General features: G+C 35.1%; 2 protein-coding genes across 4 annotated transcripts in view; one reads left to right on the forward strand and one right to left on the reverse strand.

The window, feature by feature from the left end:
• TFEC (transcription factor EC) overlaps positions 1 to 18,863 on the forward strand; it is a 137,811-nt gene that overhangs the window by 76,742 nt on the left and 42,206 nt on the right. The gene's annotated exons all lie outside the window — the stretch shown is intronic.
• Positions 16,029 to 17,292, reverse strand: LOC306667769 (heterogeneous nuclear ribonucleoprotein A1-like). Its single transcript, XM_079150531.1, has one exon. It carries the CDS (start codon positions 17,246 to 17,248, stop codon positions 16,337 to 16,339), a length of 912 nt encoding a protein of 303 aa, XP_079006657.1. The 5' UTR covers positions 17,249 to 17,292; the 3' UTR covers positions 16,029 to 16,336.

Genomic DNA, 18,863 nt, shown 5'->3' on the forward strand with positions numbered 1-18,863 from the left:
TGAGATGTTAATCCTGTATGTTAGATTACACCCTCCGATGTTGAGTTTTAGCTGGAAGCCTGGGCTCTTCCCAGCGGTACCATTCATTCACGCTCCTTCAGAGTCTTTAGGCTTTTTGTACATCACAGTCTGAGATTGCTACCTCTATCAACGACTAAAAAATCACCCCCCAAAACATTATACCATTTTGATGTCACAACAATTTCTTAGGTTTCGGGATTTTAATTCATGTTTGAGTTTTCTTCATGTAACAAGGCTTTCTACCCTGTGTTTGCTGAATTAATCAACCAGTTTTTGAATCCTGTGTATCCCCAGGTTCTTTGGAGCCTGTTAGTTTTACCTGTCGGACATTTATTGTTTTAGAATCCGAAGATTCAATTAGAAAATAGAAACAACACAGGAAGGATTCTGGATACAGTATAGAGCAGGTTTGAATCATCCTGGCTCCTCTGATTTACCTTTTTGTGTGTGTGTCGGGGGGCTCTGGGGATTGAATTCAGGGGCAGTGGACTACTTTACATCTCCAGCCCTATTTATTATTTTATTTAGAGACAGGTCTCACTGAGTTGCTTAATGCCTCACTTTTGCTGAGGCTGGCTTTGAACTCAGATTCTCCTGCATCGGCCTCTTAAGGGTCTGGGATTACAGGCTTGCACCACTTGGCTCAACTCTGATTTACTCTTAATGCCTTTGGAAACTCAATAGATGAACACTGGTTTCTTTCTTTCTTTCTTTCTTTTTCTTTCTTTCTTTTTTTTTTTTTTAGCAGGAAGACACAGCCTGCCGTATCAGCCATTCTTTGCTATACTACCCAGAAATATGGGTAGGTATTTTTTGCATTATGATGAAATAGAATGTGCATAAGTTTTAAAACCAGCTTTAACCAGTATCTGTTTGATCCAAGACAAGTTATGCCCTTTAATTGGCATTTGCTTTCTTGTCTGTGAGTCTGATCTACTTTCTAGAATTTTCATGGTTCTTAAAGAAGAAAGTGAGGGTGAAGCACCTGGTTAATGTCTGCACAGAATGGGAATCTTGTGCCATGAGCCATGCTTATTGATGCTGTTATCAGAGATTATGAAGATATGGAATGATAAAACTTGGATATGACTTCAAAGAAACATAAGATGCTGATACAAAAGAAGTCCAATACTTTTTAAAATGCTTTACTTGAACAAGATGCTCTCATGGTTAACACTGTTTTGAGATGAGCCACCTTGCTCTGGTCCACCTTACCCCATTTGATATACTGTACCCACATAAAGTCATCTAGGATTTACAACAACCCTGGCAATTGAGTAATATTGTTGCATCCATTGTAAGGTTAAGGGTACTGCATATGGCTAGGGAAATATCTAGCTCAGAATTACACAACCTGTGTGTGGGGAGCTCAGGTTTGAAGTCAGGTTGATTGATTCCAAAGCTTGTGACCTTAACTGCTACTCTCACAATGCTTTTGAAATATCAGATTGCATTTCAGTGTTGGTGTTTGTTCCTGCTAAGAAATTAAATTGCCTTCACCCCATTTTTAAATGTATTAAGGAGATTTTTCAAGCTTATCTTTCTTCTGACAAAAATGGTTATTCACACTAGGAATAAATAATTCCTGTTAACATGACATCAATATTACCAAACCCTCCGCCGGATTCTTTCCATGCGTTTTTATTTAATCCCAGAAAGTAGGGGAAGCCCATTTCCCTGTCAGGACGTGTCTTAGTTCCCTAACCAGAAAATGTTAACAGCAGGTCATGTGCATGTCCTCCACCACTAACTTTTATTCATGGCTCTTGGGCAGGGCCATAAGGCTTTTTCTCCCCGGTGTGGAAGCTGGGGACCAACTCTGATGGGATCCTAATTGTCAAACTAGTTGCTCACAACTTTTTCAACTTGTTTCTCTTCAACACTGTAGCTCAGTAATCCTTCCTTCAAACATATAAACAGGACACGGAAACAGTAAGTGCTGAGACTGTATTTGGGAAATGTGGTTTGACTGTTTTGAAGAACTTGACTGCTCCAGTCAGTCAAAAAGTAATCACCAGTGAAGCCGACCATTTTGACAGTTTTTTGGCCCGCAAACTGCTTATTCGACTGGTTCTCCTGTCAGGTTGAAGTGGTCAGATTGACTGGAGACAATCTAAGAGAAAAAAATTTAACTTGGGAATGCGTGGGTGTCTGTGTATCAGAATCTACCTTAAATAACTTTATTTGAATCTGTATCTAATTTCTTGGGACCAGGGAGAGAACTTTGGAAGACACATTGCAGCATTTGGCTTTCTAGAGTGAGATGTCTTGCCACTCATTAGAGGTGGCAATGTATTTATAGGCTGCAACATAGTCCCATTTTCCTGTACAAGCAGTCATTTCAAAATGATGGAGCCTCTACCCCAACTCAGGTAGCACCCTAATAAGGCATCATATTCTCTTGCTTCTCTGAAGGGCTGTTGATAGATATGTGACAGCAAATGACTTCTTAGATATTGGGTTACCAAGTCATTGTCACTTGTAAGCATAGTTGACCTTGCCATTATTAGTTAGTCCTTGTAAGAAGAATTTGAGAGAAAACAAAAGCAAAGTACCAAAGAAAACCTTTTATGAGAGACAAGAGAATTTGGTTGAAATTATTTTAGTTTCGTTTTAGAAGCATGCCTCTTTTTGTATCCATTATTGTGTTCCTTTAGAAAACTCAATTTGAGATGAGTTCCTGGATTTGGGCAAGAGAAAAATAATACTGGTTAAGGATAGAGAGAATGATTTATGCTCACATTATAGTCTTGGCATTTATGGGACGAACACACCAAGGTTATTGTGTAATGTAAGAACAGTTTTACAAGTTCTGGCTTGTGTTGGTGGAGTATCCAATATGTTTATGTTGAGAATTTGAAATATCCTGTTATGGTTTGAAACAGTTATTCATGTGCTGCTCCTTAACTTTCCTAAAGTTCTAACTTCTCCTGTGAAAATGTTTTGTAAATGTTCAGAACTTAGAAGCTATCTCATGTGCTTTTTAAAAGTCAATTCAATGGTAACAGGAATTGAATAATTAGGAATACGTTGTCAAGAATGACTTAAAAAAATGATGACATATTTCTTAAAATAGCTTAACAGTCTTACTTTCTCTGTTCGGGTCATTTTTTGTATCATTCTATATTTTGAAAAATTTTGTGATTAGTAGAGGGAAAGGAGCTTCCTTTAGCTTTGCTTCCCAACTTTATGCTTTCTAGTCATCCTATGAGCAAGTGTTCCTATCACCAGAATCCTTTGACCTGAGGAAATGAGAACAAAATCAAATCCCACATTTTAAAGAAGGTTACAAGAAGGTCATTGGAGTGTATATTTAAATTTTATGTGTTCTTGACATTTTGGAATCACTGTTCGTATGGTATCAGTGATCATATCAATGCTTCAGATCTTCTACATATTTAGGATAACTTACTGAGGCTATGCAAATATATTGTACAAATTTATGTCCTGCATGGCATTTCCAGGGGTGTGTTACATTGCTCCATCTCAGCACTAGGTATTTTCATTAAAAATATTTGTTCATTTAGCTGGGCGTGATGGCGCATGCTTAATGGATCATCAGTTTAAGGCCAGCCTCAGTACAAGTGAGGCACTATTTAGAGACCCTGGCTCTAAATAGAATACAAAATAGTGCTGGGGATGTGGCTCAGTGTTCGAGTGCCCCTGAGTTCAATCCCTGGTACCAAAAAAAAAAAAAAAAATGTTTACTTGAAAGACAAAACTTTAACAATTGATACTGATTCAAACCAAAAATTCAGTAGTGAAACCAGCGTGGATCTGAGTCCTTGCTTTGCTCTAGAGCTCTTTACTGTCCTTTAGCTCTGCCTTCTCATGGCTGTGTACACACAGCACAGGGCTGCTGGCTTTCTTGGCCTTAATGTGATGATGACATGACCCAAGCAGGGTAAGAGCTCCAAGCAATGGGCCTGATTCAAAGCAAGCTTTTGGTACCTAGTAATTTATGTGATGATGATGATCAATACTATAATTTTATTATGTTAATAGGATTAATATAATTTAAACTGTGTTTTCATTATTTATTAATATATTTATTAATCATTAATATAATAATTATTATTTATTATAGTCCCCATTGAAATGTAATAGTAATAGTTTCTACCTCATAGAGTTATTGTGACGATTGAAGGATTAGTACATGGAAAATGCTTAGAATAGTTCTTAACATATTGTGAGCATTCAATGCATGGTAGTTATTACTGTCAGTAATTTTTTCCTCATTTACTTATTTGCTTATCATCTACCATTTACCAAGCACAGTGCACAGTACTGAATTTCCAATAATAAACAAAAGAGACAAATTTCTTGTCCTAAAGCAGCTTAGAATCTTATTACCATAAGATAGATGATAAATGTAACAACCAACATAAATTGCTCATTACAAAATGCCAACATTATGAAAGGTTCAGAAATGGAAAATATTAGAGAAGCACCTATTGAAATAGTGGTCAGTAGACACTATAACCAAGTCCTGAGAGGAGACATTCCAGTCCTCTGCAGAACTCAGGATAGAGCACTCTATGCTCCTTCAAGAATAAAAGGTAATTCTGAGGGTGAGATGATGCCTGGTTTACTGCAGAAACTGAGCAAAAAAATTGTGTGGCCGGACCGTAATGAGCTCAGGGAAAGCAGTATGAAATGAAGCTGGGTAGGTAGTTGGGGTACCACCTACTCAACTTTTAGACCATGATAAGGAAAACGGGTTCTATTCTAGATGGAAATGGAAAGCATCTGAAAAATTTGAGACAGGAGAGAGGGTAATACAGTTCGTGATTTTAAAGGTTCATTCTGAAGGCTTCATGAATCGTGGTTGGAGTGAGCAATTGAGGGAACTAGAAGATATGTGTGGAAGGATTTATAGTTGAAATGATGGTGCCTTGAACTAGAGCTTTGGTAGTAGAGGTAAAGCTAGATCTATGTGGGATCCATTTTTGAGCTAGAAAGTTTGGAGGATTGTATGTTGAGGGTAAGGAAAATAAAGGAATAAAGGGAGACTACCCAGTTTCTGAAAGGAAGATATTAGAAAGGGGATAATAATGAATATTTTGGGCATGTAAATTTTAAATTCTGAGATGTTTATGATTATAAAACTGGTTTTCTATGAATAATATACTGTGCATATATAGTATATACTATAATAATTTATGTAATTGATATATGATGCACTATATATCTACCTTATATATGATATATATTGCATATATGTAAAGCTGTACTTCCCATAAAGAATGAGAAAATTCTGGAGCAGAAACATAACCTTGGGATTTATGGTTTGGGATTTATATTATTAGCATGTAAATGGTATTTCTACCTCTGGGAGTAGTTGCTATTATTGACACAGAAAGTAAATAGAGAAGAAGGCATCTCCAATTCACTTCTCAAATCATTGCATTCTAGCTTCTACCCCACACAGATCTGGAACAGAAATGCAAATTGGAGAGTCATTAGCATGGTGGTGGCATTTCAAGCCAGGAGGACAGATGTGCTCCTCCCTGGGGAGTGTGGAGAGAAGAGCTGGAGCCTCTGGGCCCTGAGGTTGCCTCACCCAAATTTTGTGAGTCACTCCAGTCCCTGCAGGCTGCCTGCGATTCCTTCTACATCCCTGAAATGGTACTCCCGAGGATTGCCAGTGACCCAGTTTTCCCCAGTCTGCTGGCAGTACCTTCTGCTCTTTCTTGTCCCTCATCTGTGGCATTTGGCTTTGATAGTCACTTTTTTATTGAAACTCTGTTTGACATTGGCTTTGTGATAGTGCGCTGTACTCATTTTCCTTGTGCTTTTTTGAGATTCTTTCAGTTTCTTCCACCCGTTAGATGTTGAAGCACCTCAGAGTTCCTGACTTAATGCTCTGTCCTTCTAATTCTAATTCTTCAACTTGTGCGGTTTTATCTCAAACCCTAATTCAGTGACTTCTGAACTGGCCACCAAGTCTGTGTCCCTGACTCTGCACATCCAGCTGTGCACTAGGTCTCCCTCCTGGATGTTCCATAAGCACTCAGATTTGGTTATGTCAATGCTGAATTCATCAGTTTTCCTTCAAAATTTTTGCTTTTACTTTTATCCCTTATTTTGATAACTTAATCTTTTCCCTTTCATAATACAGCATTGTACATGAATCTTCCTTCCCCTTTGCCACCTGCATAAATCAATCAAATTCCTGCATGTACTTTTTCTTTAACTCCTCTCTAATGAATAATATTTGGCCTATTTTTTTGTTTTACAATTCCAGAAACTATATTATCATTGCTTTAGCTTAAGCCATCTATTATCCTCTCCCAGAATATTACCAAAATTGCATATATATATATATATATATACATATATACAATTTATTTATATATGTATATTTTTGTACCTAGAATGGTCTTTCAATAACTCAGTCTCCACATGATTGTGTGAGGGATATTTTTGAGATTCGGATTGATCGTGTTAGTATCATACTAACAGCTGTAAATGACTTAATAGAGCTTCAGGAACAAAGCTTAAACCAGGATTTGCACATACTTAGGAGCTGTCTTCTGCTAAATTCTATTTTCATCTACATTTTGTGGAGATAAAACTTAGAGGAGAGAGGAGGAAACAGGAAAAGAGAGAGACAGAGGGAGAGGGAATATTTTGCCTTTGTAACTTCTGCTACTGGGTCATCTTAGTAAGATTTACAAGTTAGTTAAAACATTAGATTTGGGGAACTGACCTTTGTTTGAGTGTTCCTCAAATAACTTCAGCTACGAATTGGGAAGTCCACATTACCAGCATTTCTAGGCAGGCTGTTTCTTAGAAGTCATGAGCAACATATGTAATGTTATAAGAAGGAGAAAACAAAACTCAGAATTAAAAACTATATATTCATTTGTTTCCTTTTGCTGCTATAGCAAATTTACCATATAGGAGAGAAATTTATTAGCGTTCAGTTCTAGAGGACAGAATTGCTATAGTCAGTGCTGGCAAGGTTTAGTCCCTATCTGGAGAGTCCAGGGAGGATCTGTTTTCTGTCTTTTCTAGTTTCTAAAGGAAGCCTACATTCTTGGGCTCTGTGCTCCATACCATCCTGACATCTGCTTCCACAGTCACATCTCCTGTGAGACTCTGTGATGCCTTTCTGTTAAGAGTCCTTGAGATTGCACTGGCTATACCAGGATCATCACTCTATCTCATTATCCTTCATTTACTGGTAAATACAAAATCCCTTGTATAATGTAAGCTACAAATCCAGAGGTTCTGGGGATTAAACTGAGGACATCTTTGTTGGGGGAAGGATTCTTATACCTTCAATGGAGTCATTGCAAATAATTGGAAAGAATTTTAAAAGGCTAATACAACATATTTTTAATGCATTTTCATTGTATCCTTTTAATTTCAATGAAAACGTTTTTTTTTTTCCTTATATTAAGTTGGTTTGTCTGTTCAAGTCAGTGTAGAAAAAGGATCCTGAGTCATCCTACCTGAAATAATAGTAAAATACTTTTCACATATCCCAAACTACAATATTACCCAGCATTTGATTTTAATTTCTCAAAAGCAATTGACATAAAACAAAGATCTTACAGAGAACTTTTCTGTCACTTTAATTCTTGCCAACTTCTTATATGCATTTGTTCATATCTTACATTTATTCCTCAGAGAAAGAAGTTAAAAGATACTATGTGGAATAGTTATAATATTTGGTCAGAATAAGTCAAACTGAAAACAAAATTAATTTTTTCCTCCTACTGGCTTACTCCCCACCCATACTTTCTCTCTTGTGAAAAGGAGTTCCGAGATTTGGGGGTAGTGAAACATTAAGATAACAGCAAAGATGGTATAAGGAAACAAAATTTCTCTTGGGAAAGAGGGTTGGGACTTCAGTGTGCTTTTATTACATAAATCTTGAGACTGAAGTGGAAAAAAGAAACTTCAAGAAAGGAAACACTTCTCTAGAGTTATTATTTCTTGGTGGTGGATTGTAGTTATAGCATTGTCCATACTGTGTGGAGAACCCAGATTTTGCAGTATGCAGTGGCCACAAAATAGACAAGAAAACATTAAGCGAAACAAAATCAGAATAGTGAGCCAATTAAGGCAAATTCTGATATTGAGAAATAAACTGCAACTGTTTTTCATCAGAGAGTTAAGTAGTTTGTCTCTTATTTGTATATCTCTATAGGATACACTATTTTTTTCACTTTAATAATAGAGCCCAGAGATTAATGTGATTGTCTTTGTGCACTAATAACAAAGAGCCTACAGTTTGGAAGAATATCCTACTTAGAATCGAAAGATGAGAAACTGAATTTACTCTTTGCCTCTGTTGATTGTAGCAAATATGATAACCTGCTTGTGCTTCAGTTTCTTAATGAAAGGGGGTAGGGGGCATTTTACTCAAATCACTAGAGATTTGTTTCAACTTAGGATGACTACTACTTTTATTTTGCATTCTGGAGCTTTCGACTAGTGCATGGGTCCTGTGATTCTTCTTAATCAATTAATGTTTCATGGCAATGTACTTTTTATAACCATGAAAATTTAATGCAGAAGTATGTTTCTTTGATTCTAAAGGAACATTTTTCTTGAGTTATAAGGGAAGGATAAAACTATGACAACTGTATAACTGAAGATCTTTCCTACAGAGAAGCACAATACTTGAGAAATTTGATTAATGTAGATATTTTAATAACAGGTGCCTGTAAAGCATGCAAAGCAAAACCAGCCATATTTACTAGTTAAGTAAAAAAAAAAAAAGCCAAGATACATTTTATCCTTTCTCAGAAATGCTAGTAATATCCACAAAATTTGAGTGATTGAAATGTACTTATGAAACAAAGCCGTTTTGTGCAGTTTGTCAATCAAAATGAATAATCTAAAAGTCTCCTTTTCAATTAGATTATTTTAATATTTAACTACCTAAAATGCCCCAATCATATTCTTTAGAAAATGGTTAGACTAGAATACTGCAGTTCTAATGATGACATTTTATTATGATAGAAATGACTTTATTAATTGATGATAATATATCAACCCACAAAGTAAGTGGATAAAGGATATAAAAAGTTTTACAGCTGAAAATATTATAAAATCATATTAATTGTTTAGAATTTTTTTCAGGAGCAAACCTTTATGATCTTTATTTTTGTAGAACAGTGTAAATTTCTTTATCATATACTCAATTACATTAAGTAGCCTATGAATTTCTTTTATAAGGTCTGAGTAGTTTGATACTATGAATTTCTTTTATAAGGTCTGAAGAGTTGGTGTCATCCCAAATCCAACCATTAGGATGCAATAAAAATGATAAATATAGTGTATTTGTAACAGAATGATATGACAGATGGCAAACATAGGAAGGTTTGGATATTTATCACAGATGTTCCCATTTATGGCTTTAGATCTAGTTTTGAACATGTAGTTTTTTTAAAATGCATTGATGAGTTTCTAAGATATTTGAAATATGACCTTTTAAAGAAGTCAGTCTTGTTTCTCCTTTCTTCTCTGCATCCTTGAAAGAGCGTTCACAACTTCATAATGAAAATGATATCGAAAGGTCACTGTACCAAGGATGAAAAATAGTACCTTTAAGCATTACGGTAGAGCTTTGTTTTAACTTGAAAGTGACTGTGAAGTGTGAAGCATCAGCTAAACACAGTTGTTGATTTCTGAAGCAAAATGTCTTTTGCTTTATAAAAAATCTTCTTAATAAATACTAATCGTTAACCTCTAATGCAATAAGATAAATTTTTGAAAAGAAAATGAAGACACATTACTAAATCTAACTTAAGTAACAAGCCTGCTTATTTCTACACTTATGGCAAATTATTGAATTGTAGGGGAACTTAAACTACTAAAAAGCATATAAACTATTTTAGTTTAGCTTTATAAATCCTAAATACAAATATCTTTAATGATACCAAATAAACTGTTGTTATACTTGGACAATACATTCTTTTTTTTTTAACTTAATTTTTTAAAATATTTTTTTTAGTTGTCAATGGATTTTTATTTTTTTATATGCAGTGCTGAGAATTGAACCCAGTGCCTCAAGCATGCTAGGCAAGTGCTCTACCACTGAGCCACAACGCCAGCCCTGAAAATGCATTCTTATTAAACAAAGAATAAATTATTTGTTCATTCATTTGGTTTGTTGGATTGAAAAGGACAGTTCTTCATTTCAGTTTTTTTCTCCAAGGCAGCATATGCTCAATTTGGGTTTTAATTTCTGATATATTATAATTTTAAAAAATAATAAGAAATTTAATATTGTACTGACATTCCAATTTTTACTTATATTCTGCTTTTTTAAGAGACAGGATCTCACTAGGCTGTCCAGGTTGGCCTTGAACTTCTGAGCTCAGGCAAGCCTCCTGCCTCAGTCCACCAGTGCAAGCCCATTGGATTTGTATGATATTGTAAAATTTTATGATACCATGAAATTAAAGAAGTTAATATATATAAAGCATGTAGCATAGTTTTTTCACATGTTGTTCACGCAATAAACAACAATAAAAAATATACAAATATATTATCCAAAAGTATAGAGCTAAATGTGTTTTAGAATTCTTAATGTTTCAGATCCAGAACGGTAATATAGTCCACATATTATTTATCATTTAATATCCCCTGGGGCTCAGACAGTATTTTATAATTAAACACTTTACTATAACTGCAGTAACTCATATGAATATTTTCTCTAAGTGTGATAAAGAAAACCATATTAGCAGCCTCATTATATTTCATTATATATATAATGATTTTGTTAATAAATGAGATTATGTGAATCTTAAAAAAAGAAAGAAAAAACCTGTCTGATCTTCTCCGTATTTTTTATTGGTGCACTATAGTGGTTTAGTCCCTCTGATTTTAAAAAACTTTACATTTTGGAATTGCAGTCTTGAGGACTGGTAATATGAATGTTATAAAACAGCTGTACTAAGAAGGTTCTTATATCAAAGAAGTGAGTGCAGAATTTTGGAAATGAAGCAAACTAATATAGTTATCTAATTAAGGAAACCTTGCCCGACAATGTACCACACATAAATTTCAAATAAGTTTTTAAAAAATACGTGCACGCATGCACACACACACCCCACATCATTTGAACTTTGGAAAAAGTTAATAATAATAACTTTTATTTTTAATAATCTATTATTATCAGAATAGATTTTCCTATGTGCAGTTAGAAGTTGGAAGTCAGTCTATCATGTTTAGTTCAAGGCCTCTTATCTTCTTTCTTCTGTGTTCATCTCATCAATCTTCATCTAAGTCTAGGTAGTATGTAAATTCCATCCTTGAAATAATTAAGCCCAGAACTTACTTCTGAGTTTCATACACATAGACCTACTACTTACTCCATATCCTTCCTGAACATCTTTAAGTACTCAAAAATGTAATAAATTCAAAAAACTAAATTTACAATGCCTTATCGTATCAAAACCCCAGTCTTCTCAATGAAGAACATCACTATACATCCAGTCACAGAAGCTGAGAACCCTAGTATACAACATCTCAACATCTCTTTAATTTCTTACTTGTGTCTACCTGACTACCTTGCCCTCTTCACAACGGTTTAAGCAACACTTTCTCCTTTCTTTAATTCCTCATTTACCCCTTGAGAATTCATCTGACTGAACTGTTATCATGTCATCTCCTGTGATAAAGAAACATTTTGAAATCTAAAAAATTGCATGAGCTGGTGCTACTGGCTTGTGCAGCCTCTGGCCCTGCTATAATCTCTCTGTTCTAGCTCGATTATCTCTTTTCAGTACATTTGTCTCACCTCCTTCCTCTGGGAAGTCCTTTACCTTTGCCTAGATAATATCCTTTTCCCACATGCTCACAGTCATGTTTATTTATTCTTTCCACCACTTATAGCACTTGAAAACATGTAGTCATTCATGTGACTGTTGGATTAAAGTATGTGTCTTTCACCTGCCACAAGCTACCTGAGGATAGGGACCATATTTGACTTTGCTGACCATTGTTACCCACTGAAGTTCCTGTAGTAATAGGCATTCATGCATTTGCTAAATGAATGAGTCAGTGCAATTAGTAGCAGAAACTGACTTTCATTCAAATGACTTGTTCACATTTTATCTAGGTCTCTCTGGTTGATTTTATGGCACATTTTACTTTCACAGGACTTGTCACATTGTATTATAATTATATGTTTAAATATTGATCTCTCCTAATAGACTGTGAACTCTTTGAAAAATGTGTTATGTCTGATTTGTTATCATTATATCCCCAGAACTCGTTACAATAGCATAAAACCCGAAGCGTGGTAGGCATTCAAAACTATTCACAGAAATGTTAAATGCTAAACCTGCAAACACAATCACAAATATATTTTAAAGTCCCATGGCTTAAGTTTTCTGAATGTTTCATATTAACTTATTTTGGTTATTGATGTGATTATTTGGTCATAGTGAGTGCATGACGGTTGTATTGTTTTGAAGTCCCTGGAAAGTAGTGAGTCTCTGATGTGATTTTTGATTCATGTTTACAGCTCAAAAAATTTCAAATATACAAAAATTTCAAATACACAGGTCACACTAAGACAGTCAGTTATTTCTGACATTTGTTCTATTTTTTTAATGGTATGAAATGGTAAGTTTATCAAGGAACCAGTATAAACAAAACAAATAAACACACACACAAATGGAGTTAGATGGAGTTGTAAGAGAAGCTAGACTTTAGAGTCTAAATACAAGTGCTTGTTGAATGCAAGAATTTTGCTGCTAGAGCACTATTAAATTAGCAAAATTTGGCTTAATAACATTCACATCTTTCTAAAGTCTTTTAAGTGTGGATCTCTTCTCAATGACACACCATTGGAATTATCCAAATTCAAATGATTGAGACTGAAGGAATATGTTACAATCACATTTTATATTATTATCCATTAAATAGCTTTGGATTATATAATACTCAACTGAAATATGCTGACAGTTATTCAGAAAACTAAGTAAAACTTTTGATGAACTGAGTCCTACTTTAGTTCAGTAGTTATATCTCAATCAGACAAGCTCGACTGTATAATTTTAGGTTTAGTCAAAATGAGATTTATGGATATATCATATCCACAGACTGCTGTGAGGAAAGTAAGATTTGAAGAAATGAGTTATTAATCTTTACTGCAGAACATTAACAAATGTCATGTGGCTTTTATGAGTTGGTATCTAGGAGGTAGTACGTTCATAAGCCCCCCAAAATAGATTTCCCCTTATATACCTCTGATACCAAGAACATAATTAATAGTTACCTATTATTCACTGGTGAAGTCCAAACTTTTTACTTCATTTATTAAATTCAATCTTAGTATAAAATGAACAAAATTAAATAAGGGCTGTCATATTGTAGTGAACAGAATTGTGTGTCTTGGTTTTTGGTACGTGTGAGCGTACATGCATATGTATGTATTTGGTGGTGGTCTGTGAGTTTTTAATTATTATTACCGGGTAATATATTTAAAATAAATCTATTTCTGAATGAAGATATTTTTATTCCAGTTCCTACCGCAATAGTTAGGTGTTCATTTATTTGTTTGGTGAATTGGATTTACTTGTCAAAATAATGCTGATAAAAGGTATTGTTACAGAGGTAATTGCTTGTGTGATGTTTGTCAACACTTTTTAGTTCTGTGTTTCTAAGGCCAATACACTGAAGCTGATTCATCTCCTCACAGGTCTTTGCCCTCTGTTTAGATAAGTGGTCTCTAGGTGAACATGACACATGAGTCACATCTGTGCTTCTGGAGATGAATGAATCCCTGCGAATTGAATTTACCAAAAAGCAAACTGTCATTAAATGTTTGCTGAGTAAATGCTGAAAGAATTAAGTAAGAACTTTGACCATTATTTTATGCTTTCTTTATAAAGAGATAAAATTTTTAAAGAAACTAAAATAAACGTAAACCTACCTAAATACGAATTATATTTAAAATAATTTTATATGACATCTAGCAATACTTAAGGAGTTTTAATACAGATAGATAGTGTTATAGAGTAGAAAATCATGGGGTTTGTGGAGCTTTTCAAAGTTTTCTGACATAACTACCATTTGTTTCTTAGATTTCCTTGTAGAATATATTCATTTGGTAGGATCTAAAATCCATATAAGAACTAGGTCAAACGACTACATTGTAGAATATTGCAAAGTAAATTGGAGGAATGGATGAATTACTCTAGAAGAGCAATTTGAAACCTACTATGTAAAAATAAGCATATTTCCACACAGGGAAGAGAATCTTTCAACAGCACTGCTTGGCTGACCTGTTACTCCACAACTCTTTTATCTACCAGGCAATGTTAAATCCAAGTGCAAGCAGGTCAGTTAATGACATTTAGTCAATCTTAATTAATTTCTAACTAATTCTTTGGTGATTTATAAACCTGAACCTTCCCCAAACTGATCCAAACTCTGGGATTTTAAATCAGGTACCATATATCCTAAAATTGTTTTTTCAGCTGTTAGTATCCAAGAATGATACCTGACTTCTGTGTCCTATGCTATTTTCCTCTTGGATTTCCATTAATTCTCTTTGTACACAGAATTCCTGCACTTATTTACTCTAAAAACAAATAGAAAAAAGGGAAATAGATTGAACTCATAGATACATACATTTTGTATTTCTGATTATAATTTCCTAAAGATTATGCTTCCTGTAATTCAGAGATGGATTTTTCCTTTCTTGACCAACTCTTTTTAGGTTATTGTTCTTATAGGAATTTTTGTGATTCTAATATTTCTTAAATACTTTTGTTTACTCATTAATCCCATTGTCCCTGGTTCTCTTAGTGAATCTAACCCTCTGTTAAAGTTTTAACAAAGACTTCATGTTTTAGACAAGTTTTATGTTCACAGCAAGATTGTTGCAGGTACTGAGATTTCCCATATATTCCCTACCCTGGACTTGCACAAACTTCACCACTGTCAACATCTCACAAGAGTGGTGCATTTGTTAGAACGGGTGAACCTGCACTGGTATCTTACTATCACCTGAAGTCCATATTTTACATTAAGGGTTTGCTGTTGGTATTGTACATTCCATTATTTTGGGGAAAAAAGTATAACGTTATCCACCACTATAGTATTATACACACAAGTTTAATTGCTTTGGAAATCCAATCATCTTTGGTCTACCAAAGCATCCCTCCCATCTTTTAGTCAGTGAAAAACACTGGTCTTCATAATTTTGCATTTCCCAGAGTGTTATATAGTTCACATTGTAGGATATAGTCTTTTTAGATTGGCTTCTTTTACTTCGAAACATGAACTTCACTTTTCTCCACATCTTTTGGTAGAGTCACAACTCATTTCTTTTTGGTGCATAATCCAGTTCCATTGTTCAGATGTATCATAGCTGGTTTATCCACTTGCTAGGAAGAATATCATGATTGCTTCCAAGATTTTGACTAAAGTTGATATATAAATATCCATGTGTGGGTTTTTGAGTGGACATGTTTCCAGTTATTTCTGTAAATAACAAGGGTGCAACTGGTGGATTATATGGTAAAAGAATGGTTAGTTTAATTAAAAATTGCAAAACTGACTTCCAAAATACCTGTACGGTTTTGCATTCTTTTTTTTTTTCAAGAGAATTAAATCGTTTATTGATTACACATGATAATGGATGATACACAAGCTTCGTTCCCATCTATTATTTATCTGGTACCATTATTCAATTTAGGTATTGCATAGGATGTGCCAACAATCATTTTTACAACCAAATAATCCCATAACTATGCATGGGTGACCCTTTCAATGGTGAACTTCAGGTCACAAGAACTACAACCAAGGTTTCTGAGCCTGGCATCATCCTAAATGAATTCTAACTTCACACTGTTGGGAAGTTTTACCAAGATGGCTTCAGAGTAGACTAACTTCACACAGCACATTTTAAAAAAGTCACATTTATTCAGCATCATGATCAGACTATTACATTTAGCAATCAACAGCATGGGTGCAAAAAAAAAAAAAGAAAAAAAAAAGAAAAAAAAAGTCTACATTAAAACCCTTTGTTGAAATGCTTTACACTTTCCACAGAACAGAAACTAAAATAACCTGTTATACAATTAGTCACAAATACAGTCCTCGAGGTTTTTTTTTGCCCATACACATGAGTATTGTCTAAACCATGTCTTCTTTGTAGCAGCTAGGCCCTGCCACCACTGTGCTTGGCTAGTTCACAAATCTGTTGTAACCTGTAGCTTCCCTGTCACTTCTCTGGCTCTCCTCTCCTGCTAAGCTTTGTTTCCTGGCAATATTAAAACCTTCTGCCACTGCCATAGCTACTGCTGCTGCTGGAACCGCCATAGTCACCTTGGTTTCATGGTTTGGCAAAGTATTGGCCTCCACCACCGTAAGGTCCAGAGCTTCTGCCTCCAAAGTTTCCACCCTTCATGGGTTCAAAATTTGATGACTGATTGTTGTAATTGCCAAAATCATTGTAGCTTCCACCACCTCCAAAATTGCTTCCATCATTACCAAATCCATTGTAGCCATCCCTGCTGCCACCATATCCACCGCCACCATATCCACCACCACCACGGCTGCCACCAAAGCCACCACGACAACTGAAGTTTCCTCCACGACCAAAATTGTCATTTCCACCAAAACCACCTCCGCCACCACCACTGAAGTTTCCAGAACCACTTCGACCTCTTTGACTAGATGAAGCACTAGCCATCTCTTGCTTTGACAGGACTTTCCTCACTTCACAGCTGTGGCCTTTCACAGTATGGTATTTCTGAATGACAATCTTATCCACAGAGTCATGGTCGTCAAAAGTTACGAAAGCAAAGCCCCTCTTCTTTCCGCTGCCTCTGTCAGTCATGATTTCAATAACTTCAATTTTTCCATACTGTTCAAAATAATCTCGTAGATGATGTTCTTCAGTGTCTTCTTTAATGCCACCAACAAAGATCTTTTTCACAGTTAAGTGGGCCCCTGGTCTCTGAGAATCTTCTCTTGAGACAGCTCTCTTTGGTTCCACAACTCTTCCATCCATCTTGTGAGGTCTTGCATTCATGGCTGCATCCACTTCCTCCACAGTGGCATAAGTGACAAACCCAAACCTGGAGCGCTTGGTGTTTGGGTCTCTCATTACCACACAGTCTGTGAGTGTTCCCCATTGCTCAAAATGGCTTCTCAGACTCTCATCAGTTGTTTCAAAGCTCAGCCCTCTGATGAATAGCTTCCACAGCTGTTCGGGCTCTTTAGGGGACTCTGATTTAGACATGACGGCTGCAGGAACAGAGACTTCAACGATGCTTTCTCGGCGGCGTCCACGGGCAAAAGCCCGTTTTGCATTCTGACCAGCAATGAATGAGAATTCTTGTTGCTCCATATTCTTGCCAGCATTTGATGATGTCAGTATTCCAAATTTTGGCCATTCTAATAAGTGTATAGTGGTATATTATTGTCTTAATTTGCATTTCCATGATGACATATAATGTAGAACATCTTTTCATATGCTTATTTATCAATTATGTATCCTCTTTCTTGAGATGTCTGATAAGGTCTTTGGTCATCTTTTTTGTGTGGCTGCTGACCTTTTTATTGTTGAGTTTTGAGAATTCTTTAAATATTTAAAATCATAGTTCTTTATCACATGCATATTTTCTTCTAGTCTACGGCTTCCCTTTTTATTCTTTGGAGAGGAAATTTTGCAGAGCAGAAAATTTTAATTTTAATGCAGACCAGTTTAATAAACTTATTATTGTTTTCTAAAAAATGTTTACACCACAAAAAAGGTCATTTATGTTTTCTACTATGTTATTTCAAAGGAGTTTTATAACTTTTATTTTACATGTAGGTTTGTAATTCATTTTAAGTTAATTTTTGTTAAGGGGTTAGAATATGTATTTTAGTTAACTTTCCATTGATGTGATTGAAGGTCCAAGAGAAATCAATTTAAAGGATGAAAACTTTATTTTGTGTCACAGTTCCACAGGTTTCTGTCCATGGTCACTTGACTCAGTTGCTTTTGGGTCTGTGGTGAGAAAGTACATCATTGCAGAAGTGTATGACAGAGGAAATCTGTTCACTTGTGGTGGCCAGGAAACAAAGATCACTTTTAAAATAAACCCTTCCCTGGAGACCCATTAAGCTATGCATTCATTAATGGATAAATCCATTCATAAGATCAACACTTTCATGATCTAATCATTTCCCTAAAATCCCATCTCTGAATACTGCTGCACTGGGAATAAAGTCTTCAACACATAAGCCTTCGGGAGACATTTAAATCATAACAGTATGTGCCTAGACTCACTTATTTTTGTATGTGGATGTCCGATTGTTCCTTAACATGTTTTCTCCATTGTACTGACTTTGTTCCTTTGTCAAAGATCAGTTTACTATATCTATGTGTCTCTATTATGGACTCTCTATTCTATTTTACTGACCAATTTGTCTCTTTTGCTATTACCACATTGTCATGATTACTGAAGTTTCATAGTTTTAATGTCAGTGTCAGCTCTTTAACTTCATTCTCCTTTAATACCATGTTCGTTATTCTGAGTCTTTTACCTCTGGTATAAACTTTAGAGTCAATGTGTTGATAGCCACAAAATAACTTTGCTGTGATGTTGATTGGATTACATTGAATCTGCTGATAAAGTTGGGAAGAACTGGCATCTTGACAAAGATGAGTCTTCCCAGTTTTGAAAGAGTATCTGTCCAGCTATTCTTTGAATTCTTTCATCAGAGTTTTGTAATTTTCCTCATTTTGTATGTATCTTGTTAGATTTATACCTTAGTATTTCACTTCTCAGGTGCTAGTATAAATGACTTTGTATTTTTAATTTCAAACTTCATGTGTTCATTGCTAATATGTAGGAAAGAAATTGACT

Source organism: Sciurus vulgaris (genome assembly GCF_902686455.1).
Source record: "Sciurus vulgaris genome assembly, chromosome: 8".
NCBI classification, from domain to species: domain Eukaryota; kingdom Metazoa; phylum Chordata; class Mammalia; order Rodentia; family Sciuridae; genus Sciurus; species Sciurus vulgaris.

Coding starts and splice junctions, on each gene's coding strand:
- LOC306667769 (XM_079150531.1), bottom strand. CDS start 17,248: ATGTCTAAATCAGAGTCCCCTAAAGAGCCCGAACAGCTGTGGAAGCTA.